Source organism: Moschus berezovskii, chromosome 9, assembly GCF_049115385.1.
Source record: "Moschus berezovskii isolate FMDL1 chromosome 9, NW_MosBer_1.0, whole genome shotgun sequence".
NCBI classification, from domain to species: Eukaryota; Metazoa; Chordata; class Mammalia; order Artiodactyla; family Moschidae; genus Moschus; species Moschus berezovskii.
In genome coordinates, this window is record NC_142468.1 from 31,851,113 (window position 1) to 31,873,797 (window position 22,685).

General features: G+C 41.4%; 1 protein-coding gene and 1 pseudogene across 1 annotated transcript in view; both read left to right on the forward strand.

The window, feature by feature from the left end:
• CCDC175 (coiled-coil domain containing 175) overlaps positions 1-22,685 on the forward strand; it is a 99,927-nt gene that overhangs the window by 46,878 nt on the left and 30,364 nt on the right. Inside the window, exons 9-14 of the mRNA XM_055436010.2 lie at positions 6,026-6,162; positions 10,977-11,087; positions 14,435-14,506; positions 15,551-15,686; positions 16,217-16,348; positions 22,391-22,529. Coding sequence (XP_055291985.2) covers positions 6,026-6,162; positions 10,977-11,087; positions 14,435-14,506; positions 15,551-15,686; positions 16,217-16,348; positions 22,391-22,529 — 727 coding nt within the window. The remainder of the gene's footprint in view (positions 1-6,025; positions 6,163-10,976; positions 11,088-14,434; positions 14,507-15,550; positions 15,687-16,216; positions 16,349-22,390; positions 22,530-22,685) is intronic.
• Positions 17,014-17,674, forward strand: LOC148776425 (translationally-controlled tumor protein-like; annotated as a pseudogene).

Below are 22,685 nucleotides of genomic sequence, written 5' to 3' on the forward strand. Positions count from 1 at the left end.
ATTATCTTAGGTCTTTTTTGTTCTCTTTGACTTTATTATTTAATTTCACTATGATATGTCCAAGTTTTTCTTTTTGTTTATCCTGCTTGGGATTTATTGGACATCTTAAAATCTGTGAATTGCTCTATTTTTAAAAGTTCTGCAAAATTTTCAGCTGTTATCTGTTCATGTATTTATTTTATCCTGTGCTTTATCCACTACTCCAATTCTATGTACACAATTATGTGTACTGATAAAATATCCTCTCTGTTTCTTACTTGCTCTTCTCTGTTTTCTAGTTTTTGTCTCCCTTAGCTGCATTCTGGGGAGAAAGGTCTCATTTCAATTCTTAATTTGGTTTTGTATTTGAGTTGGTAAATTTTCAACTCTGCTTTCTCACTTTTTATTGTTTCCGAATCCTTGCCGTATTTTTCAAGGATGTCTAGGATTTCTTTGATCATAATAAATACAGTACTTCTGTATTTCAGTGTCTATTTCCAATGTCTGGTATTTTTGTAGGACCTTTTCTGTTATCTATAGTTTCTGTCAGTTTTTGTTCACGCTGTCTTGTTTCCTTCTGTTCCTGGTAGGAAAGTGGACAGTTTTCTTTAAAAAAGGTGTTTGTAGAAACAATTTGTGGAGAAGGAAATGGCAACCCACTCCAGTACTCTTGCCTAGAAAATCCCATGGATGGAGGAGCCTGGTAGGCTGCAGTCCGTGGGGTCGCTAAGAGTCGGAAACGACTGAGTGACTTCACTTTCACTTTTCACTTTCACACATTGGAGAAGGAAATGGCAACCCACTCCAGTGTTCTTGCCTGGAGAATCCCAGGGTCGGGGGAGCCTGGTGGGCTTCCGTCTGTGGGGTCACACAGAGTCGGACACGACTGAAGTGACTTAGCAGTAGCAGCAGCAGAAACAATTTGAGGTCTAGGATGACAGTATATTTCTCAGATACAGATTTTATTCACTTTTGTCAGATACCTGGGATGTTACCAGTTCCAAACTTTCTTAATCCACCTTTAGGTTTCCTGGTGACTGAAGTCACACTTGACCATGCTTCAGTTCAGATCCGTTCAGTCACTTAGTTGTATCCGACTCTTTGTGACCCCATAGACTGCAGCATGCCAGGTTTCCCTATCCATCACCAACTCCTGGAGCTTGCTCAAACTTATGTCCAAGTCAGTGATACCATCTAACCATCTCATCCTCTGTTGTCCCCTTTTCCTCCTGCCTTCAATCTTTCTTTGAGTCTTTTCCAATGAGTCAGTTCTTCACATCACATGGCCAAATTATTGGGGTTTCAGCTTCAGCATCAGTCCTTCCAATGAATATTCAGGACTGAGTTCCTTTAGGATGGACTAGTTTGATCTCCTTGCAGTCCAAGGGACTGTCAAGAGTCTTCTCCAGCACCACAGTTCAAAAGCATCAATTCTTCGGCACTTACCTTTCTTTATAGTCCACCTCTCACATCCATACATGACTACTGGAAAAAGGGAATGGTTACCCACTTCAATATTCTTGCCTGGAGAATTCCATGGATGAAGAACCTAGCAGGCTACAATCCATGGGATTGCATGAGTGAGTGACTGACCATGCTTGTTAACTTTTAATTCACTTTTTTTTAGAGAGTGAAGCTCTTTGGGATCCCAGACTAAAGAGGTGGAAGGTTTTATCAGGCTTAACGCCTGGATGAGCTAAGTGTTTACTTTTGTCCCCTGTGTCAAGTAAGAGAACCAAACCTCAGTTTCCAAATGATTTCTTCTATATTAATAAATGTCCTCAGAGTAAAAGGACTTTCCTGGTGGCTCAGTCATAAAGAATCTGCCTGAATGCTGGAGACCACCTGCAATGCAGGAGATGTGGGTTCAATCCCTGGGTCAGGAAGATCCCCTGGAGATGGATGGTAGCCCACTCCAGTATTCTTGCCCGGGAAGTCCAATGGACAGAGGAGCCTGGTGGGCGCAGGCCATGGGGTCGCAAAAGGTGGACACGACTTAGTGACTAAACTACAACTACCAGTATCAGAATAAAAGTTTTCAAGGCTAGGTTTCAGTTCAGTTCAGTTCAGTCTCTCAGTTGTGACCGACTCTTTGCGACCCCATGAATCACAGCACGCCAGGCCTCCCTACACATCACCAACTCCCGGAGTTCACTCAAACTCATGTCCATCCAGTCTGTGATGCCATCCAGCCATCTCATTAGAATGAGGCCTACTAACCTCTTTATCTTATTCTGCAACACATTTAAGATACCTTTTCATCGTGCTATTTCAGTGATCCTTAGCCCACCATTCCTTCCTAACTTTCTTACCACATTTGAAGCCATTTAGTAGAGACATCCAAGCACCAAATTCTTACCTCATTCAGAAAACCAATGTTTACTGTCTTTTGTCCTTGAATAGAAATATTTACGATGCCCAGTATGCTACTGGAGATCAGTGGAGAAATAACTATAGAAGGATTGAAGGGATGGAGCAAAAGCAAAACCAATACCCAGTTGTGGATGTGACCAGAGATAGAAGCAAGGTCTGGTGCTGTAAAGAACAATATTGAATAGGAACCTGGAATGTAGGTCCATGAATAAAGGCAAATTGGAAGTGGTCACACAGGAGATGGCAAGAGTGAACATAGGCATTCTAGGAATCAGCGAACTAAAATGGACTGGAATGGGTGAATTTAACTCAGATGGCCATTATATCTACTACTGTGGGCAGGAATCCCTTAGAAGAAATGGAGTAGCCATCATGGTCAAGAAAAGATTCCGAAATGTAGTACTTGGATGCAATCTTAAAAACGACAGAATGATTTCTGTTCGTTTCCAAAGCAAACCATTCAATATTACAGTAATCCAGGCCTATGCCCTAACCAGTAACGCTGAAGAAGCCAAAGTTGAACGGTTCTATGAAGACCTACAAGACCTTTTAGAACGAACACCCAAAAAAGATGTCCTTTTCATTATAGGGGACTAGAATGCAAAAGTAGGAAGTCAAGAAACACCTGGAGTAACAGGCAAATTTGGCCTTGGAGCACGGAATGAAGCAGGGCAAAGGCTAATAGAGTTTTGCCAAGAGAACGCACTGGTCATAGCAAACACCCTCTTCCAACAACACAAGAGAAGACTCTACACATGGACATCACCAGATGGTCAACACTGAAATCAGATTGATTATATTCTTTGCAGCCAAAAATGGAGAAGCTGTATGCTGCTGCTAAGTCACTTCAGTTGTGTCCGACTCTGTGCGACCCCATAGATGGAAGCCCACCAGGCTCCCCCGTCCCTGGGACTCTCCAGGCAAGAACACTGGAGTGGGTTGCCATTTCCTTCTCCAATGTGTGAAAGTGAAAAGTGAAAGTGAAGTCGCTCAGTCGTGTCCGACCCCTAGCGACCCCATGGACTGCAGCCCACCAGGCTCCTCCATCCATGGGATTTTCCAGGCAAGAGTACTGGAGTGGCTTGCCATTGCCTTCTCCGGGAGAAGCTGTATACAGTTAGCAAAAACAAACCAGGAGCTGACTGTGGCTCAAATCATGAACTCCTTATTGCCAAATTCAGACTTAAATTGAAGAAAGTAGGGAAAACCACTAGACCATTCAGATATGACCTCAATCAAATCCCTTATGATTATACAGTGGAAGTGAGAAATAGATTTAAGGGACTAGATCTGACTGATAGAGTGCCTGATGAACTCTGGACGGAGGTTTGTGACATTGTACAGGAGACAGGGACCAAGACCATCCCCATGGAAAAGAAATGCAAAAAAGCAAAATGGCTGTCGGAGGAGGCCTTACAAATAGCTGTGAAAAGAAGAGAAGCGAAAAGCAAAGGAGAAAAGGAAAGATATAAGCATCTGAATGCAGAGTTCCAAAGAATAGCAAGGAGAGATAAGAAAGCCTTCCTCAGTGATCAATGCAAAGAAATAGAGGAAAACAACAGAATAGGAAAAACAAGAGATCTCTTCAAGAAAATTAGAGATATCAAGGGAACATTTCATGCAAAGATGGGCTCGATAAAGGACAGAAATGGTATGGACCTAAGAGAAGCAGAAGATATTAAGAAGAGGTGGCAAGAATACACAGAAGAACTGTACAAAAAAGATCTTCACGACCAAATTAGTCACGATAACGTGATCACTGACCTAGAGCCAGATATCTTGGAATGTGAACTCAAGTGGGCCTTAGAAAGCATCACTACGAACAAAGCTAGTGGAGGTGATGGAATTCCAGTGGAGCTATTTCAAATCTTGAAAGATGATGCTGTGAAAGTGCTGCACTCAATATGCCAGCAAATTTGGAAAACTCAGCAGTGGCCACAGGACTGGAAAAGGTCAGTCTTCATTCCAATCCCAAAGAAAGGCAATGCCAAAGAATGCTCAAACTACTGCACAATTGCACTCATCTCACACGCTAGTAAAGTCCTGCTCAAAATTCTCCAAGCCAGGCTTCAGCAATATGCGAACCATGAACTCCCAGATGTTCAAGCAGGTTTTAGAAAAGGCAGAGGCACCAGAGATCAAATTGCCAACATCCTCTGGATCATGGAGAAAGCAAGAGAGTTCCAGAAAAACATCTATTTCTGCTTCATTGACTATGCCAAAGCTTTTGACTGTGTGGATCACAATAAACTGTGGAAAATTCTGAAAGAGATGGGAATCCCAGACCACCTGACCTGCCTCTTGAGAAACCTGTATGCAGGTCAGGAAGCAACAGTCAGAACTGGACATGGAACAACAGACTGGTTCCAAATAGGAAAAGGAGTACGTCAAGGTTGTATATTGTCACCTTGCTTATTTAACTTATATGCAGAGTACATCATGAGGAACGCTGGGCTGGAAGAAGCACAGCTGGAATCAAGATTGCTGGGAGAAATATCAATAACCTCAGATATGCAGATGACACTACCCTTATGCCAAAAAGTGAAGAGGAACTCAAAAGCCTCTTGATGAAAGTGAAAGAGGAGAGTGAAAAGGTTGGCTTGAAGCTCAACATTCAGAAAACAAAGATCATGGCATCCGGTCCCATCACTTAATGGGAAATAGATGGGGAAAGAGTGGAAACTGTCAGACTTTATTATTTTGGGCTCCAAAATCACTGCAGATGCTGATTGCAGCCAGGAAATTAAAAGATGCTCACTCCTTGGAAGGAAAGTTATGACCAACCTTGATAGTATATTAAAAAGCAGAGACATTACTTTGCCAACAAAGGTCCGTCTAGTCAAGGCTATGGTTTTTCCCGTGGTCATGTATGGATGTGAGAGTTGGAGTGGACTGTGAAGAAAGCTGATCGCTGAAGAATTGATGCTTTTGAACTGTGGTGTTGGAGAAGACTCTTGAGAGTCCCTTGTACCGCAAAGAGATCCAACCAGTCCATTCTAAGGGAGATCGATCCTGGGTGTTCATTGGAAGGACTGATGCTAAAGCTGAAACTGCAATACTTTGGCCACCTCATGCGACGAGTTGACTCACTGGAAAAGACTCTGATGCTAGGAAAGGTTGGGGGCGGGAGGAGAAGGGGATGACAGAGAATGAGATGACTGGATGGCATCACCGACTCTGTGGACATGAGTTTGAGTAAACTCCGGGAGTTGGTGATGGACAGGGAGGCCTGGCGTGCTGTGATTCATGGGGTCGCAGAGAGTCGGACACGACTGAGCGAATGAACTGAACTGAACTGAACTGAAGCATAATATCTACTCAAAGAGGTTTTGAGCAAGAGTTCCTACTGATGTTATGCTTTTCTTTCCCTGGTATAGTTTATCTTCTGGGAAAAGGACATACAGATCTTGCTGAATGATCCTACTTTATTAATTCTTATTTCAATATGACTTATTACTTTGTGGTTTCTCATCAGTTTTTATTACCTTTCTACACATTTGTCATATTTGAGGCCCCAAGTGTACAATTAATATCTGATGTAGAATTAAATCACTCAACATTTAGAGCATAGTCTTATATGGGCGTTGAATAATATGCCCAGTGCTGTAGTGAGTTGCCCATCAAAGAAACCATGACACAAATCCTCTACTTCAATTCCTTTTTTTTTTCCTAGATGGCTGAAAAGTTACACAAATGTCGTTTAGAGAACAAAGCTCTACGAGAGAAATTGCATACAGTTTACAGACAATATAAGATTGTCTTAAATGAAGAGGAGAAAGTTTTCATGCAGAAACGGAAAATTTATTCTGAGTATGTTTCTATCCATCACCTATTCATGACTCAACATACTATAGTTATGGGTTGCATCTCCATTTAAACTTATCCTAGTTTTAAAATCTATTGAGAACAGTGAAATATTCTTTATCCAATCATAAATATGCCCCGAATTTGCCTCTATACATACTGAATAATGCTTTCCTCATATGGGTCAAATCAAATCCATAAACAGCAAACCTATTATTTTTACTTCTACATCAGATTCTTGAAAGAATAACCATGTTTTTACTCCATAAGACTGCCTAGAGAAACTGAGATCTACTGTTATCAGAAACTGGCTCTGCACTTAAATTTCCTATCTCAGAGAATGGTCTGGTCATTGACATAATCCCCTAACCCAGAAACTGGGAAATTATTCAAGGAAACTCATATTTTACCAGGAAGCACCAATGTTTGTCAGTTCCACCTCCCAAATATTTCTCAAATATATCCTGTCCTCCTATCCAACTCCACTGTTTTCACCCCTTTTAGCCTCTTTGCTTTGGTTTGCCTCTCAGAAGTTCTTCCCACTTTCTGTTTTACCACCCCTTACTTATCTATCTCCCTCTCACCAGAATGATCCCTATGAAACATACCTCTGAGGTCACTCCTTTTCATTAGTCATTGTATTGTTATCACCTGGGTACACATCACTTTTCCCACTGAGCTATGACAGATCAGCGCAGTTGCTTCATCTTAGCACTATATCCTCAGGATCTTGTCCATTGCTTTGCAGGTAATGGGCATTCACCAATGTTTTCCTAATGAATTATATAAGTAATAATCCATTACTACACTTAAAATTAAGTCACATGGAAGTGTAATTATGGTGTCTAGGCCCACTTATGTGAAGCTGAATTTATGGTCATTGTTGTAGCATTTACAATACTGAGTGTTACTAATAATCATTTTATCTCATTGAATTGAAGAGCCTACTAAGAATGATACGGTTAGTATTCTTCAGGCAATAACTTCCTTAAATCAATACTAAGTTATCAGTTTGAATCATAAAATGTTCTGGTGACAAATAATTGTACCCCTGAAATACCAATACTGTTATTGGTATTTGTCCTCTTCAGCTTGGGCTGCCATAACAAATTACCATAGACGGGGAGATTTAAATGACAGAAATTTATTTCTCATAGTTCTGGAGGCTGGATATCTGACATCTGCGTGCCAGCATGGCCAGATTCTGGTGAGAACTCTCTTCCTAACTTGCATAAAGAAGATGATCAACCATCTTCTTGCTGTGTCCTCACAGAAGGGAGATAGACAGAGCTGTCTGGTATCTCTGCTTACAAGGGCGCTAGTCTCACCGTAAGGACTCTACCGTCATGACCTCATATAGACCTAATCTCTTCCCAAAGGCCCCATCTTCAAATACCATTTCACTGGGGCCTAGGGCTTCAACATACGAATTTGTAGGAGGACACAATTCAGTCCATAGATGTTTTGAAAAACATGAGACGCTTAGATAAAGGACTTCCTGTTACAGGCATGTGCCTCCTATCAATGTCTGGAAATTTGAACAAAATCATGCTGCTGCTGCTGCTAAGTCACTTCAGTCGTATTCACTCTGTAAGTTAGGGACAAAAAATAATCATTTTTCATAGAATTTCTCATGGGTGCTGCTCACTGGCTTCAGCACTTTACATTTCATTTAAATTCTTATAACCAGTGAGATGGGTATTATGGTCCCCATCTTATGGATGGCGAAACTGAGGCTCATCCATAGGTGAAGTCTCTTTTCAAGATCACACTGCTCGGAAGAGGTAGACCACTATCTAAAGTTAGTCTGATTGAGGCAGACGCGAGAGACGCCCGGCTCCCGGTGGCGCAGACGCGGGAGACGCCCGGCCCCGGCGCAACCGACCACGTGCAGAATCGTGGCTGAGAGGAGCTACCCTGCGCCCAGGGTTAGGGCGGTGGCCGAGAGGAGCTGTACCACGTCCAGGAGGTGGTGGCTGCTTGGGCACCGGAGGGCCGAGAGGAGCTGATCCACATTCAAAGCAGGAGGGGCGGCCTTGAGGAGATACCCTTGTCCAAGGTAAGGTACAGCGGCTGCACCTTGCTGGAGCAGCTGGGAAGAGATACTCCACGACCAAGTGGAATGTAAGAATCCAGTGTTCTGGGGAGGAAGGAACAAGATGGCGGAGGGATAAGACGGCGAGACCACTTTCTCCCCCACAAATTCATCAAAAGAACATTTGAACGCGGAGTAAAGTCCACAAAACAACTTCTGAATACTGGCAGAGGACATCAGGCTCCCAGAAAAGCAGCCCATTGTCTTCTAAAGGAGAGAGAAGAAATCCAGCTCCACCCACCAGAACACCGACACATGCTTCCCTAACCAGGGAACCCGGACAAGTCACCCATCCAACCCCACACACAGCGAAGAAACTACATAATAAAGAGAACTCCATAAACTGCAAGAAGAGGGAAAGGCCACCCCAAGCAAAGCAATATAAGCAAGATGAAGAGGCAGAGAAATACCCAGCAAGTAAAGGAACAAGATAATTGCCCATCAACACAAACAAAAGAAGAAGACATAGGGAATTTACCTGATAAAGAATTTCAAATTTTGATGGTGAAAATGATTCAAAATCTTGAAAGCAAAATGGAGTTACAGATAAATAACCTGGAGAAAAGGATTGAGAAGATGGAAGAAAGATTTAATAAGGACTTAGAAGAAATAAAAAAGAGTCAATCTACAATGAATAATGCAATAGATGAGATCAGAAACACGCTGGAGGGAACAAACAATAGAATAACAGAGGCAGAAGACAGGATAAGCGAACTAGAAGATAGAATTGTAGAAATAAATGAAACAGAGAGGAAAAAAGAAAAACGAATTAAAAGAAATGAGGACAATATTAGAGACCTCTGGGACAATGTTAAACGCTCCAACATTCGAATCATAGGAGTCCCAGAAGAAGAAGACAAAAAGAAAGACCATGAGAGAATACTTGAGGAGATAATAGTTGAAAACTTCCCTAAAATAGGGAAAGAAATAATCACCCAAGTCCAAGAAACCCAGAGAGTCCCCAACAGGATAAACCCAAGGCGAAATACTCCAAGACACATATTAATCAAATTAACAAAGATCAAACACAAAGAACAAATATTAAAAGCAGCAAGGGAAAAGCAGCAAATAACACATAAGGGGATTCCCATAAGGATAACAGCTGATCTTTCAACAGAAACTCTTCAGGCCAGAAGGGAGTGGCAAGACATACTTAAAGTGATGAAAGAAAATACCCTACAGCCCAGATTACTATACCCAGCAAGGATCTCATTCAAATATGAAGGAGAAATCAAAATCTTTACAGACAAGCAAAAGCTGAGGGAATTCAGCATCACCAAACCAGCTCTCCAACAAATGCTAAAGGATCTTCTATAGACAGGAAACACAGAAAGAGTGTATAAACTTGAACCCAAAGCAATAAAGAAAATGGCTACGGGATCGTACTTATCAATAATTACCTTAAACGTAAATGGGTTGAAATTTTCAAAAAGGCTAGGAAACAATTCTCATAGCCATCAATAGTTCAGTGTTGAGTTCATGAATAGTTTTTAAAGTTTGGGACAAACTGTAGTATTTGCTATTTGAAGTACTATTTGTAATTGGCATATTACGATGTAACATCGGTCTTCATTTCCAACTTAAAACGCCTAAAAATGCCTAACAGGTTTTTAGATTTGTGAATTTTAGTTGAAATGTATTTTATGATGTTACTAAACCTGCAGAAATATTGAAATATTTCAGAGAACTTATTCACTGTACATTTAATTTATTTTATTTATAAAAGTTGTGAACTGTAGAAAGTTTTACTTGTTGGGTCAAATACTTGTTGCTTCAAATGCTTGTTGCATTTGAAGTGCTAGTTACAAGAAAATCAAATACCTTCAATGTATAAATGCTATTAAGTTTTTAAAGGACTCTGGAGTATAAGTAAGTTTGTTTAAAGAAATTTAGTCTGTTCAACTTGAATCAGCTCTGTCAAACATTAATTAAAAGCCTCATTAAAATAAATAAATAAATAAGTAATGGTGGTGGGAGGGAGGGTTGGGAAGCTGGCTGGAGGTGGAGGTGGTGAAGTTTATAAATCTAATTAAAAATGAAGTTGCATTTCCATTTTCCAAAACCACCCATCCACCAGCGTACTGTGTCACTAGACATTATGTACGATTTTACTTTGCGACAGAAACCTTTACATTTAAAAATTCATTACAGCAAGGTTAGTTAGACACATGATGGATGCAGCTTTAATCCTGCCATATATTATTACAGTTAAAATGTAAATGATGAAAAATATTTTATGCTTATCAGCATTTATGTGGAAATGTGTTTTACAGTGATATATGGTGTTATATTTCTATTATTGTGATGAAAAAGAAAGCAATACAAAAAGACGAAGTGTTTGTTAAAACATGAAAAAAAAAAAATAAAGTTAGTCTGATTGATTCCTTCACATTTTCCAAAATAAAATACCAGAATTGATAAATTCTTTAAAAGAGACACACCCACTCAGCAAGGCAAAGTGTTATTGAACTATTCTTATGGTTTTATGATTACTATTACAATTAATGTTCTTTTCATGGCTTGAAGATTTTTATAAATTTAGAGTTAGCCACTACTAGGAAAAAACTTTGTTTCTACTTTTTACTAATTGATCTGGTAAATAGTTCCTGAACTGAAATTTCCAAACTACTTTTTGGATTCTTGTTTTTGATTGCATATTTTCTTATGCTAAGGAGTTAAAAATGATTTCAACATTCAATGTACGATAACTATTTTTTCATGGTAGAAATCAAAAACAACTGGCATTTATAGCTCAGAAAGAAAACTTCCTATCAAAAAGAAAAGTTGACATCAAAAATATGGAAGAAGGACTTATTACTCTCGGTGAGCTTCATCGGTATGTTTATTGCCTTTGAACATTTTAATCTTCATTCCTCTGCGTTTATTTAATGGTAACAAACCTATAAAATTTGGAATATGCTATAGAAAAGGAGGTTCATAATTGGCTATTTCTGTTTTACAGTCCAGAAAGGTCATTATCATTGAATCTTTCAATGAAAGGATAGACAGGTGCTGAGTTCTACATAAGCTGCTTCTAATATCTACATTAGAGTCTCCACATTCCCCTCCACCCCAGATCCACAAGCACATCTTCCATTCTTAATTACTGCTGCTGCTGCTGCTAAGTCGCTTCAGTCATGTCCGACTCTGTGCGACCCCACAGACGGCAGCCTACCAGGCTCCGCCGTCCCTGGGATTCTCCAGGCAAGAACACTGGAGTGGGTTGGTTGCCATTTCCTTCTCCAATGCATGAAAGTGAAAAGTGAAAGTGAAGTTGCTCAGTCATGTCTGACTCTTAGCGACCCCATGGACTGCAGCCTACCTGTTCAGTTCAGTTCAGTCGCTCAGTCGTGTCCGACTCTCCGCGACCCCATGAATCACAGCACGCCAGGCCTCCCTGTCCATCACCAACTCCCGGAGTACACTCAAACTCATGTCCACAGAATCGGTGATGCCATCCAGCCATCTCATTCTCCGTCGTCCCCTTCTTCTCCCGCCCCCAACCTTTCCCAGCATCAGAGTCTTTTCCAGTGAGTCAACTCGTCGCATGAGGTGGCCAAAGTATTGGAGTTTCAGCTTTAGCATCAGTCCCTCCAATGAACATCCAGGACTGATCTCCTTTAGAATGGACTGGTTGGATCTCCTTGCAGTATAAGGGACTCTCAAGAGTCTTCTCCAACACCACAGTTCAAAAGCATCGATTCTTCGGCGATCAGCTTTCTTCACAGTCCAACTCTCACATCCATACATGACCACGGGAAAAACCATTGCCTTGACTAGACGGACCTTGGTCGGCAGAGTAATGTCTCTGCTTTTCAATATACTATCAAGGTTGGTCATAACTTTCCTTCCAAGGAGCAAGCGTCTTTTAATTTCATGGCTGCAATCAGCATCTGCAGTGATTTTGGAGCCCAAAAAAACAAAGTCTGACACTCTTTCCACTGTTTTTCCATCTATTTCCCATGAAGTGATGGGACCAGATGCCATGATCTTTGTTTTCTGAATGTTGAGCTTCAAGCCAACCTTTTCACTCTCCTCTTTCACTTTCATCAAGAGGCTTTTGAGTTCCTCTTCACTTTCTGCCATAAGGGTAGTGTCATCTGCACATCTGAGGTTATTGATATTTCTCCCGGCAATCTTGATTCCAGCTTGTGCTTCTTCCAGCCCAGCGTTCCTCATGATGTACTCTGCATATAAGTTAAATAAGCAAGGTGACAATATACAACCTTGACGTACACCTTTTCCTATTTGGAACCAGTCTGTTGTTCCATGACTGGTTCTAACTGTTGCTTCCTGACCTGCATACAGGTTTCTCAAGAGGCAGGTCAGGTGGTCTGGGATTCCCATCTCTTTCAGAATGTTCCACAGTTTATTGTGATCGACACAGTCAAAGGCTTTGGCATAGTCAATGAAGCAGAAATAGATGTTTTTCTGAAACTCTCTTGCTTTCTCCATGATCCAGCGGATGTTGGCAATTTGATCTCTGGTGCCTCTGCCTTTTCTAAAACCTGCTTGAACATCTGGGAGTTCACGGTTTACATACTGCTGAAGCCTGGCTTGGAGAATTTTGAGCATGACTTTACTAGCGTGTGAGATGAGTGCAATTGTGCGGTAGTTTGAGCATTCTTTGGCATTGCCTTTCTTTGGGATTGGAATGAAGACTGACCTCTTCCAGTCCTGTGGCCACTGCTGAGTTTTCCAAATCTGCTGGCATATTGAGTGCAGCACTTTCACAGCATCATCTTTCAAGACTTGAAATAGCTCAACTGGAATTCCATCACCTCCACTAGCTTTGTTCCTAGTGATGCTTTCTAAGGCCCACTTGACTTCACATTCCAAGATGTCTGGCTCTAGGTCAGTGATCACATTATCGTGACTATCTTGGTCGTGAAGATCTTTTTTGTACAGTTCTTCTGTGTATTCCTGCCACCTCTTCTTAATATCTTCTGCTTCTGTTAGGTCCATACCATTTCTGTCCTTTATCGAGCCCATCTTTGCATGAAAAGTTCCCTTGGAATCTCTAATTTTCTTGAAGAGGTCTCTTGTTTTTCCTATTCTGTTGTTTTCCTCTATTTCTTTGCATTGATCACTGAGGAAGGCTTTCTTATCTCTCCTTGCTATTCTTTGGAACTCTGCATTCAGATGCTTATATCTTTCCTTTTCTCCTTTGCTTTTCGCCTCTCTTCTTTTTACAGCTATTTGTAAGGCCTCCTCAGACAGCCATTTTGCTCTTTTGCATTTCTTTTCCATGGGGATGGTCTTGGTCCCTGTCTCCTGTACAATGTCACGAACCTCCGTCCAGAGTTCATCAGGCACTCTATCAATCAGATCTAGTCCCTTAAATCTATTTCTCACTTCCACTGCATAATCATAACTTATCCCTAATTCCAGAATCTATATTGGCTTTCTAAGTTATGGGAGAAAGTGAGATTTACAGTCTCTCAGTCGTGTCCAACTCTTTGAGATCCCATGGACTGTAGCCCACCAGGCTCCTCTGTCCACGGGATTTCCCAGTCAAGAATACTGGAGTGGGTTGCCATTTCCTTCTCCAGGGGATCTTTCCCGCCCCAGGGACTGAACCTGAGTCTCCGCATTGCAGGCAGATTCTTTACCATCTGAGCTACCAGAGAAGCCCCCTATACCCGTGTATAATGTCTAAATTAAACATTGCAGCAAATCAGAACTCAATCTAAAATTCAGAGTTCCTCACCAATTTGTTGACCTAAACCCTTCCTATGTCATAGGGTTATTTCCCTTCATGTCTTCTGTATGCAATAAGTTTGCCTTAGTCCCAAGTGTCCTGACTAGCTGCTCCTTTCCACTGTGTGTTTGCAAATGATGATATCTTTTCCTTGGTGAGATATCACCTCCATGTTCCTCCCTCTATTAAATATTATTCTTTAATAACCTGTCCTCAACTGCCTCACCAAAATCTGTTCTTCCTTATTCTTGGCTTCAAAACTTGCAAAATCAGTTTGCACTGGCCAAAAAATTGTAGTTGTCTTTCCATTAGTCTGACACTAAAATCTTTAGTTGTGCTGGTTTGTTGTCTCCCAATTAGATGGTAGCCTTATTGTGCTACCACAATAAGTTTGCATTATTGTCAAGAATTATACAGTAAGTCTATTATACATTTAACAGCTCCCATAAATGCAAAATCCAATATGTTTTTCTTATTTTTAGAGCAACAAAGGAAGTATATCGGAAACAAATAAAAATCCTGAATGAGAACATGGAAAGAGAAACTCAGAGATGGTAAAAAAAAAGCTTATTTATATCATAAGTTCAGTATGTTGCCTTAATTAACAGTGCCCCCAAAGTTGGAAAAAATCCAAGTGCTGTATGTTGCTAGAGTCCATGGAAGTTATTTCCCGCAAAGTTCAATTGTGTGAGTTCTCTTGGCTCTAGATGTGTTTGTTAGTTTGATATTTTGTTCATTGAACAGAAACAAAGTTTTTCATTCCAATCATGTGAAGTCACCAGAGTATAATTGTCAAGATTTGTGACAATGAGTCTTACTCATCCAGGTGCCTATGGGGACCAGTAAGGAAGGTGATGTGAAGGGACAGAGGAGAGTGGTTAAGCACACAGTCTCAGCAGATGGACTGCTTTGGTTATTTTGCCTCTTGTTAGCTCTATGACCAGGGCTGAGTTATTTAATATCTCTTTGCTCCCATCCCTATAAAATGAAGAATGATAGTAGTACCGACCTTGTAAGATTGCGTGAATGATAAATGAGATGATCTGTGTGAAGTATATAGCCCAGTGCCCAGCACCTAGAAAACACCTGCAGAAACTTAGATATATTTTATTGTTGTTGTCATTGTTATTATACTATTTATAAGACTCTAGTTGCACATTTTTACTCTTCTCTAGTCATCCTTTTTTATGTTATGGTGGAGAGAAAAATTTGAGAATTCAGAAGCTTGAGACTTCTTACTAGCACTTTGAGTAATTTAGGTAATTCCTTTACCATTTCTGTCTGGGACTCCTCTTTTTTCACCAACCCCTGAGCCTTCTCCATTTCTATTCTTTTCTAGAGGAGGTAAGTTATCAAGTGTGGTTTGTCCACTGTCCTGCTGGATGTACTGACACAACTTCATGTGAAGCAGCTTGCAGAGATGGCATTCGGGCAGTTAACGTTTTGTCTTATTTTTTTAGCTAATGTTCTTAGTCTGCATCATCAATAGCACAGATAATTTTGTATGATCATAATATGATTTGTTTTGTTTTGAATTCCTTCTTTTCAATGAACTGTGATGTCAGTTTGACGATAATTCTTTTTGTTCTCATCTCCAGTATTATAACTCAGTGGAAAATAGCTTGTTTGCGAAAAAAACATGCACGTTGGATCAAAAATATAAAAGATGAATTAAAAGAACTTATAGATAAAATTCAAGAAGCTGAAAATAGGCGCAGTGAATTAATACAAGAGGTAAAGGAACCCAAGGAGCTTGTGTTCACTCCCTATATTGATTGCATATCAGTAATTCTTCAGTATTTCATTATGCTTTACCTTATTGCTGATTTCATGTCTAGAGTAAATTATGTAACTTTCTTAAGAAATGTATCCATTTGCTATGTATTAACTGTAGGAATTTAGCAAAGTAGCAATTCTCTCCAGAATATGATTTTGAAGTATGTAACTGAAACTTGAGGACAGCGTTTAGGGAAACTATCTCTAAAAATAAAGGGACTAAACATGATTTATTTAGCTCCTATATTTATCCTCTGCCTACCCTCCAGCCCCTACTAGTTCCATGCCCAATTTCCTGATGTCATTTACACATGTTGTTTGGTGAAGAAATTAATCTCTGAAGGAAAAAACATCCCTCCCTCCCCAGTAGTTACTGAGACAAATTAGCCAAATGTCATGCAGAAAGGTATTAATATATCTGACTGTTTGAAAATATAATACTGACTGCTACAAGGCAGATGACAAATTCTCACTTTTCCCCTAATTAGACCAGTATTAGAGAAAATGATATCAACGAGTTTTTGGCACAGATTGAACAACTTACATTAGAATTAAAACAAGAGGAGGATGCATTTGTCGTCAAAGAACAAAAGTTAATTCAAGAATTAAGCCAGTTTGAAGTAAGTTTTATTTTATATCTAAGAGCAATTTTATGTGGCTGTATGAAGGGGAGGGTATATTTCATGCCATTCAGTTAGTGAAAGTGAAAGTCTCTCAGTCGTGTCCGATTCTTTGCGACCTTATGGACTATACAGTCCACGGAATTCTCCAGGCCAGAATACTGGAGTGGGTAGCCTTTCTCTTCCCCAGGGTATCTCCCCAACTATTCAGTTAAATGTAAAGTAAATCTAGTTTGAACAAGACTACAATTAAATTCTGAATATTTCTTCTTTTCCTAAAAAAGACATAGAGCAACAAGAAATATTTTTTTAGTTAAAAAAATATCACACACTCCAAGTTATGTAGAAGTGCTGGCAAAAATCCATGGAGATAAGGTGGAGTGTTGGAGAAAGTCATGCAGAGCTGGAAGAAGAGACAGTGGGGGAGAGGAATGAAGGGTGAAGGAGATCAAGAAGGGCAGTCTCAGAGGTCCTCCTGAAAGAGAGGGCATGGTACTGACCTGGAAACTCCCAGGGGCTGCCCTGGGGTAGAATAGAATATGGATGCTGGAGAGAAAGACTCGCCTGGAAGAGAGTGGAAACACGACAGAAAACAGCTTTTCGCCCGCTCCCCCCTCTCCCCCCGCCCCGAGCGCACTGGGCTCGGTCTGAGCTCCGGGCTCCTGCTAAGCCAGCGCCTCTGTCGCCTCCCTCCAGTCGCCATCGTGACCATCTACCAGGACCTCATCAGCCATGACGAGATGTTCTCCGACATCTACAAGATCCGGGAGGTCGCAGACGGGCTGCGTCTGGAGGTGGAGGGGAGGGTGGTCAGTAGGACGGAGGGTAACATCGATGACTCGCCCCGTTGGTGGAAATGCCTCCGCTGAAGGCCCCGAGGGCGAAGGTACCGAAAGCACAGTACTCACTGGTGTCGATCTTGTCATGAACCATCACTACCAGGAAACCAGCTTCACAAAAGAAGCCTAAAGAAGTACAGAAAGATTACATGATGTCAATCAAAGGGAAACTTGAAGAACAGAGACCAGAAAAGGTAAAACCTTTTATGACAGGGGCTGCAGAACAAATCAAGCACATCCTTGCTAATTTCAAAAACTATCAGTTCTTTATTGGTGAAAACATGAATCCAGATGGCATGGTTGCTCTGCTGGACTACCGTGAGGATGGTGTTACCCCATGTATGATTTTCTTTAAGGATGGTTTAGAGATGGAAAAATGTTAACAAAGTTGGCAGTTACTTTGGATCAATCACCTGTCGTCGTAACTGGCTGGCCACTGCTTTTCATCCACACAGCACCAGGACTTAGACAAATGGGACTGATGTCATCTCGAGCTCTTTGTTTTGAATGTTGATTTATTTGGAGCGGAGGCATTGTTTTTGAGAAAACATGTCTTGAAGGTTGTCTAAAAATAAAACACATTTAAACTCATTGAAAAAAAAAAAACACAACAGAAAACAAAAACCTTTTCAAGGTGATGCTGTTACCTTGACAGGCAAGGGCATGTTTCTTGGGGACCACCGTTAATAAAGTACCTGAGAAGTAAAGAGATGGTAATAGAAGGCTTCCTGAACTTGATTCAGTTTGAAGAGAGGGAAAAAGGCCTGGAGGATGGCATCACCGACTCTGTGGACATGAGTTTGAGTGAACTCTGGGAGTTGGTGATGGACAGGGAGGCCTCACGTGCTGTGATTCATGGGGTCGCGGAGAGTCGGACACGACTGAGCGACTGAACTGAACTGAACTGAACCCCAAAGAGGAGCTTTATTTGAAGGCAGCAGTGCTTTGCTCTAGCAAGGGAATAGGCAGTCCTTACATTTCAAAGTTTAGATCTTCCCCTGATCCAAGCCCCCTCTCCGCCCTCCACTGTGGGCCACACATACTCTGCCAATGTCCTGCAGAAACCCTCTGCAGATAACTGGTCCCAGAAAAAGTCAATTCTAGAAGCAGATAAATCTTCTGCACAAAAATACTATGAGAAAAACAGGTGAAGGGGGAATGAAAGTTTCATAAGATTGTTCTGGAGCAGTTGAAAACTATGATTCAACATTTGTCTGTGAATTCAGAAAAAAGTTCATAGAGGTGCCAAGGAAGATTAGCAGTATGGAAATACAGGAACTCAGGGAAGAGACGTCAGAAAGGGATGGCCAGAAATAGCAAGAGGGGAAATGGAAACTGGCACAACTCAGGGAACAAACAAGGGAAAAAAAGCATTGCACAAACGCATACAAAATTAGAAGAAACAGAAGGAAGAAGCAGCAAGGTGGAAAGAATTTCTCCATTGGTCGTAGCATGTCTAGGTGCTCAGTATCCTTCTAAATTTTAAAAAACAGAAATTTTTAAAGGGGAGGGACAGATAAAGAGCTTTGTCCGTATGAAACATTGCATTGGGGTGGGGGGTGATTGAAAATAAACAGTAGAATGTGATATTTTCAATGGCAATAAATGCTATAGAGAAAATAAAAATAGGAAAGTAGGCTAGAGTGAGTGTATATAATGCAGTCTATGTGCCCTTTTAAACAGAGAGTCAGAGAAGGGTACAGCTCTGAAGGATGTGAGGAAGTGTGCTGTGCAGACATCTGGAGAAGGTGGCTTCAGGCAGAGGACATGCTGAGCCTGAAGGTTCTTAGACAAGACTTTCTATTTGAGGGATGACAGGGAGGCAGCGTGGCTGCAGCAGAATAGGGGAGAGTGCCAGCCAGGCGGGGACTTATCTTCCAGAAGCAGATGCTGACATGGAATTAGGAGTTCAAAGGCTTATTAGGGTGTAATGCCTATGGAAGGACCAGGCAGGGGCCACTATGTAGGCTGCAAACTCTCTCTAGGGAGCTCCAAAGCAAGGGTTGTCCATAGGAAGAGGCCTGCCTTGGGCAGAAATGGCCTCACCCTTGTACCGTCTCCTTGCTCACACAATTAGTTGGAGGCCACTGAAGAGCATGGTCTTGGTTAGATAGCCAAGGTCACTCTAAAGGAGCCAGCCACCCGGAAGACTGTCAGCTAGCCACTTTCCTTGCCACAAGTCAGTGAATTCTTCCTTGAGGGGAGATCTAAAAGGGGCAACTCCAGGCCTGCCCCTCATTGTAAGGTCTTGTGAATACACTGTCTTTTGCTCTGCATGGGCTGGGAAGCCATTGGAAGGTTCTGAGTGAAGATTCTTTATTCTGAAATAATATGGCTTTCACTTAAATAGGATCACTCTAGGTGCTATATTGAACAGAATTTAGGAAAGCAGTGGTGGCTACAGGAAGACCAATTAGGAAGTGAGATCAATATGCCGAGTAGCTTGACTTAGAATGGTAACTGAGGGATGGTCAGAAGTAGTCATCATCTCAGATGATTTTTGAAACAGAGATGACGGATTTTACCCATCATACTTAATGATAAACCAATGAGGACAGTCAAGAGTAAGACGAGGACACCATTTAACATTGCATTCAAGCTTATCCAATGAAATAAGGCAAAATAAGTAAATTAGAAGTGTAAGACTGCAGATAAGAAAATTGCTGCAGATAGTCTGTTTGCCAGGCCATGTGCCCCCTGCAGGGCTGTGTCCACCTGTGTCTCATTTACACGAAGACATGGACAGATGGCAGCCTGGGTGCTACTATTATAAATCCCTTTTCCCCTTGAAAATCATCATCAATAACCCCAGACACATTGGAATCCCATTTATGCCTTTAGTTCAATAGGCATGAGGAGCCCCAGATTGAGAGGCAGTAACCTCAGATTTTGGTTTATGGGAGTATTATTGTACCCTTGGTGGGATCATTCTCACCAGAAGACCTCTGGATGGACAGAACCCAAATTCACAGGGAGGGAAAGTGAAATCAGTAGGTTTCATAGTGAGTCTTTCATTACTGGGCTACATATGCACATGGCTCAGGACACAGGGAAGCTGAGGGAGGATTTGAATGATCTGAAGAAGCTGCCCACCTCCAAGAAGCCGAGCCAGCAGGCAAACACCCCCTTGCCTGATCAGCAGCAGCACCTGGTACCGTCCTCTCTCTAAGCATAAAACAAGAGCATGGTTTCTTGTTAGGGTGGTGCTGGCAGCCTAACCGTTGTGCAGGCAATGGGAATGAATTAAAGTATGCACGGACTTCCTTATGTGAGGAAGGCAGCCATTGTTATGCTATTCTTTTTTTAGAGAACATAGTATAGGTAATACATGATTGAATTTCTGAACAGTGCAGTCTGGAGAAATTTACTCCTGATTCTACATTGTAATAATTTTATATTATGATGTTTTATGTTGTTTTTGTCCTTCTGTGTTATTCATAAGGATTCTAATGACAATATGGAAGGGGACCTATCAGGCCATTAAATCACTATATTATTGTAATTAGCAAGGTGCTCTATCAAAAAGAGGCCAAAATACATTGAACATAAGCAAGATGTGCACTGAAGGGTTAACAATCCTCTGTCTTTTATTGGGAAATTGATTTTGGCTTAACTTTCTGGCTCCTTCTCCTGGTAACCTGATAAAGATGGATTATCAGTGGTATTATCAGGCAACATGGCTTGTGCAGAACAACACTTTATTGGTGTGCTGCCTCTTGACCAGGAGAATAACTAATGGGAAACCAGAGCATTGGGCTTTCCTGGATTTGGTGCCTCTTTTAAAAGGGCATGTCCCTGGTATGGACCTGGAAGGTATGCCCAAGAGATGTTGGCTCCAATTTGAACATGAGGCTTCTAGCCAGGGAGGACTTCACATCCACCCCTGTGGGACTCTTTCTCTTGGGCTGAGTTATCACCTAGGTGGGGTCAATGGACATTAGCCTCTGGTTGGCTGTGTTGAAAGGGCACCTCCCGTTGGGGAGACAGGCCTGATGTTGCTGGCATTTAGGTTTCTTTTAAATTATGTGTGTGTTCAACTTAGATAAAAATAAAAAATTAAAGTAAACTGGGTCAGGTGTGGCCTGTTTAAATCTTAAGAGTCTTGTATCTAGTTAAGAAGCCCCTGACGTGGTCATTACAGAAGAGAGATTTTTATTTCTCTTCCCTGGTACAGGCTGAAGGGAGGGGGTTGAGGGCTGGAAAGGCAGCTCTGCCATCCTCAGCATGAGGCTAACATCTGCGGGTCCAAGTGTCAGCTTCCATTCTCATCCTCTTCCAGCAAGGGGAAAGAGGAAGGACCCAGGAAGCATATACTTCTTCCTGTTTTAGGGGCAGGACCCAGAAATGGCATACCCCACTTCTGCTCACAAACTCACTGGTCACACCCACCTGGTAGGGAAGCTGAGAAATCACTCTCCTTGGCAGCCATCTGCTCAGCTAAAACTCAGGGGTCCTGACATTACAGGACAGGAGAGTGGATAGTACATGTCAGTTGGCTGTCTTTGCCTTAGTCATTAGTTTAAGTCCACCCTCACTTTCTGAGAGAGACTCAACTTTATTCCATTTGAAACTAAATAAAACCTGAGTTTGAATAAGTAAGCAGGCATTTTCATGTTTTGCTTTGGGCACTTTTAACCCATTTATTGTAGTAGTATATCCATTAATTTCTACCCCCTCCCCGTTTCTTACTTACATCCACATTTCGTAGAGCTGGCATATATTTTGTTTTACAGTGCTTGTGCTTAGTCACCCAGTTGTGTCTGACTCTTTGCGACCCCATGGATTGTAGCACCCTAGGCTTCTCTGTCCATGGGATTCTCCAGGCAAGAATACTGGAGTGGGTTGCCATTCCCTCCTCCAGGTTTCATAATGTATAATCAATCAAAAGAAAGTTTCTCAATTATGTTTTAGGGCACATATAAGGTAACAGCAATAGAACCATAGCAGTCAAGCTATAGAACTGAAAGGATCTTTGGAGAGCCCAGCGAATTTATCTCCTAATATTATAGATTGCCAGAGAGTCAGTGAGTCAGCCAACAAATATTTATTAAATATCTAGTGTGTGCCAGATATCTTTCTATGAAATTTAGGATAAGAAGTGTCCAAGACAGAACGTTCCACGTCAATGAACTTACCTTTTACTCTAGAATATTGTGTGAATTCTCCATAATCATACCTCACGATCAGCTTTCTGTCTTTCAAGCAAAGATTCGCTGAAGAAGAGCAAATTAGCAAAGAAAAGGAAGTTGAGTTAGTCGAGTGTCTTCCACAGCTTCAGGTGGCAGAAGAAGAATTCACGTACAAAAACAGAAAATTTGAAAATCTCTCTGAAATTGTTACAGGTAGATATGAAGTACTTAGTAATTGACTTCAAGCCCAGGTACGGATTTCACTGTTGAATGCTAACACAAGGTGGGTCATTCATCACAAACCAATAGTGAAGTTCTCTCAAGCTTTCTCCATTATCTGTAATTCTTCATTCTCCAGTTTTTGCCTCT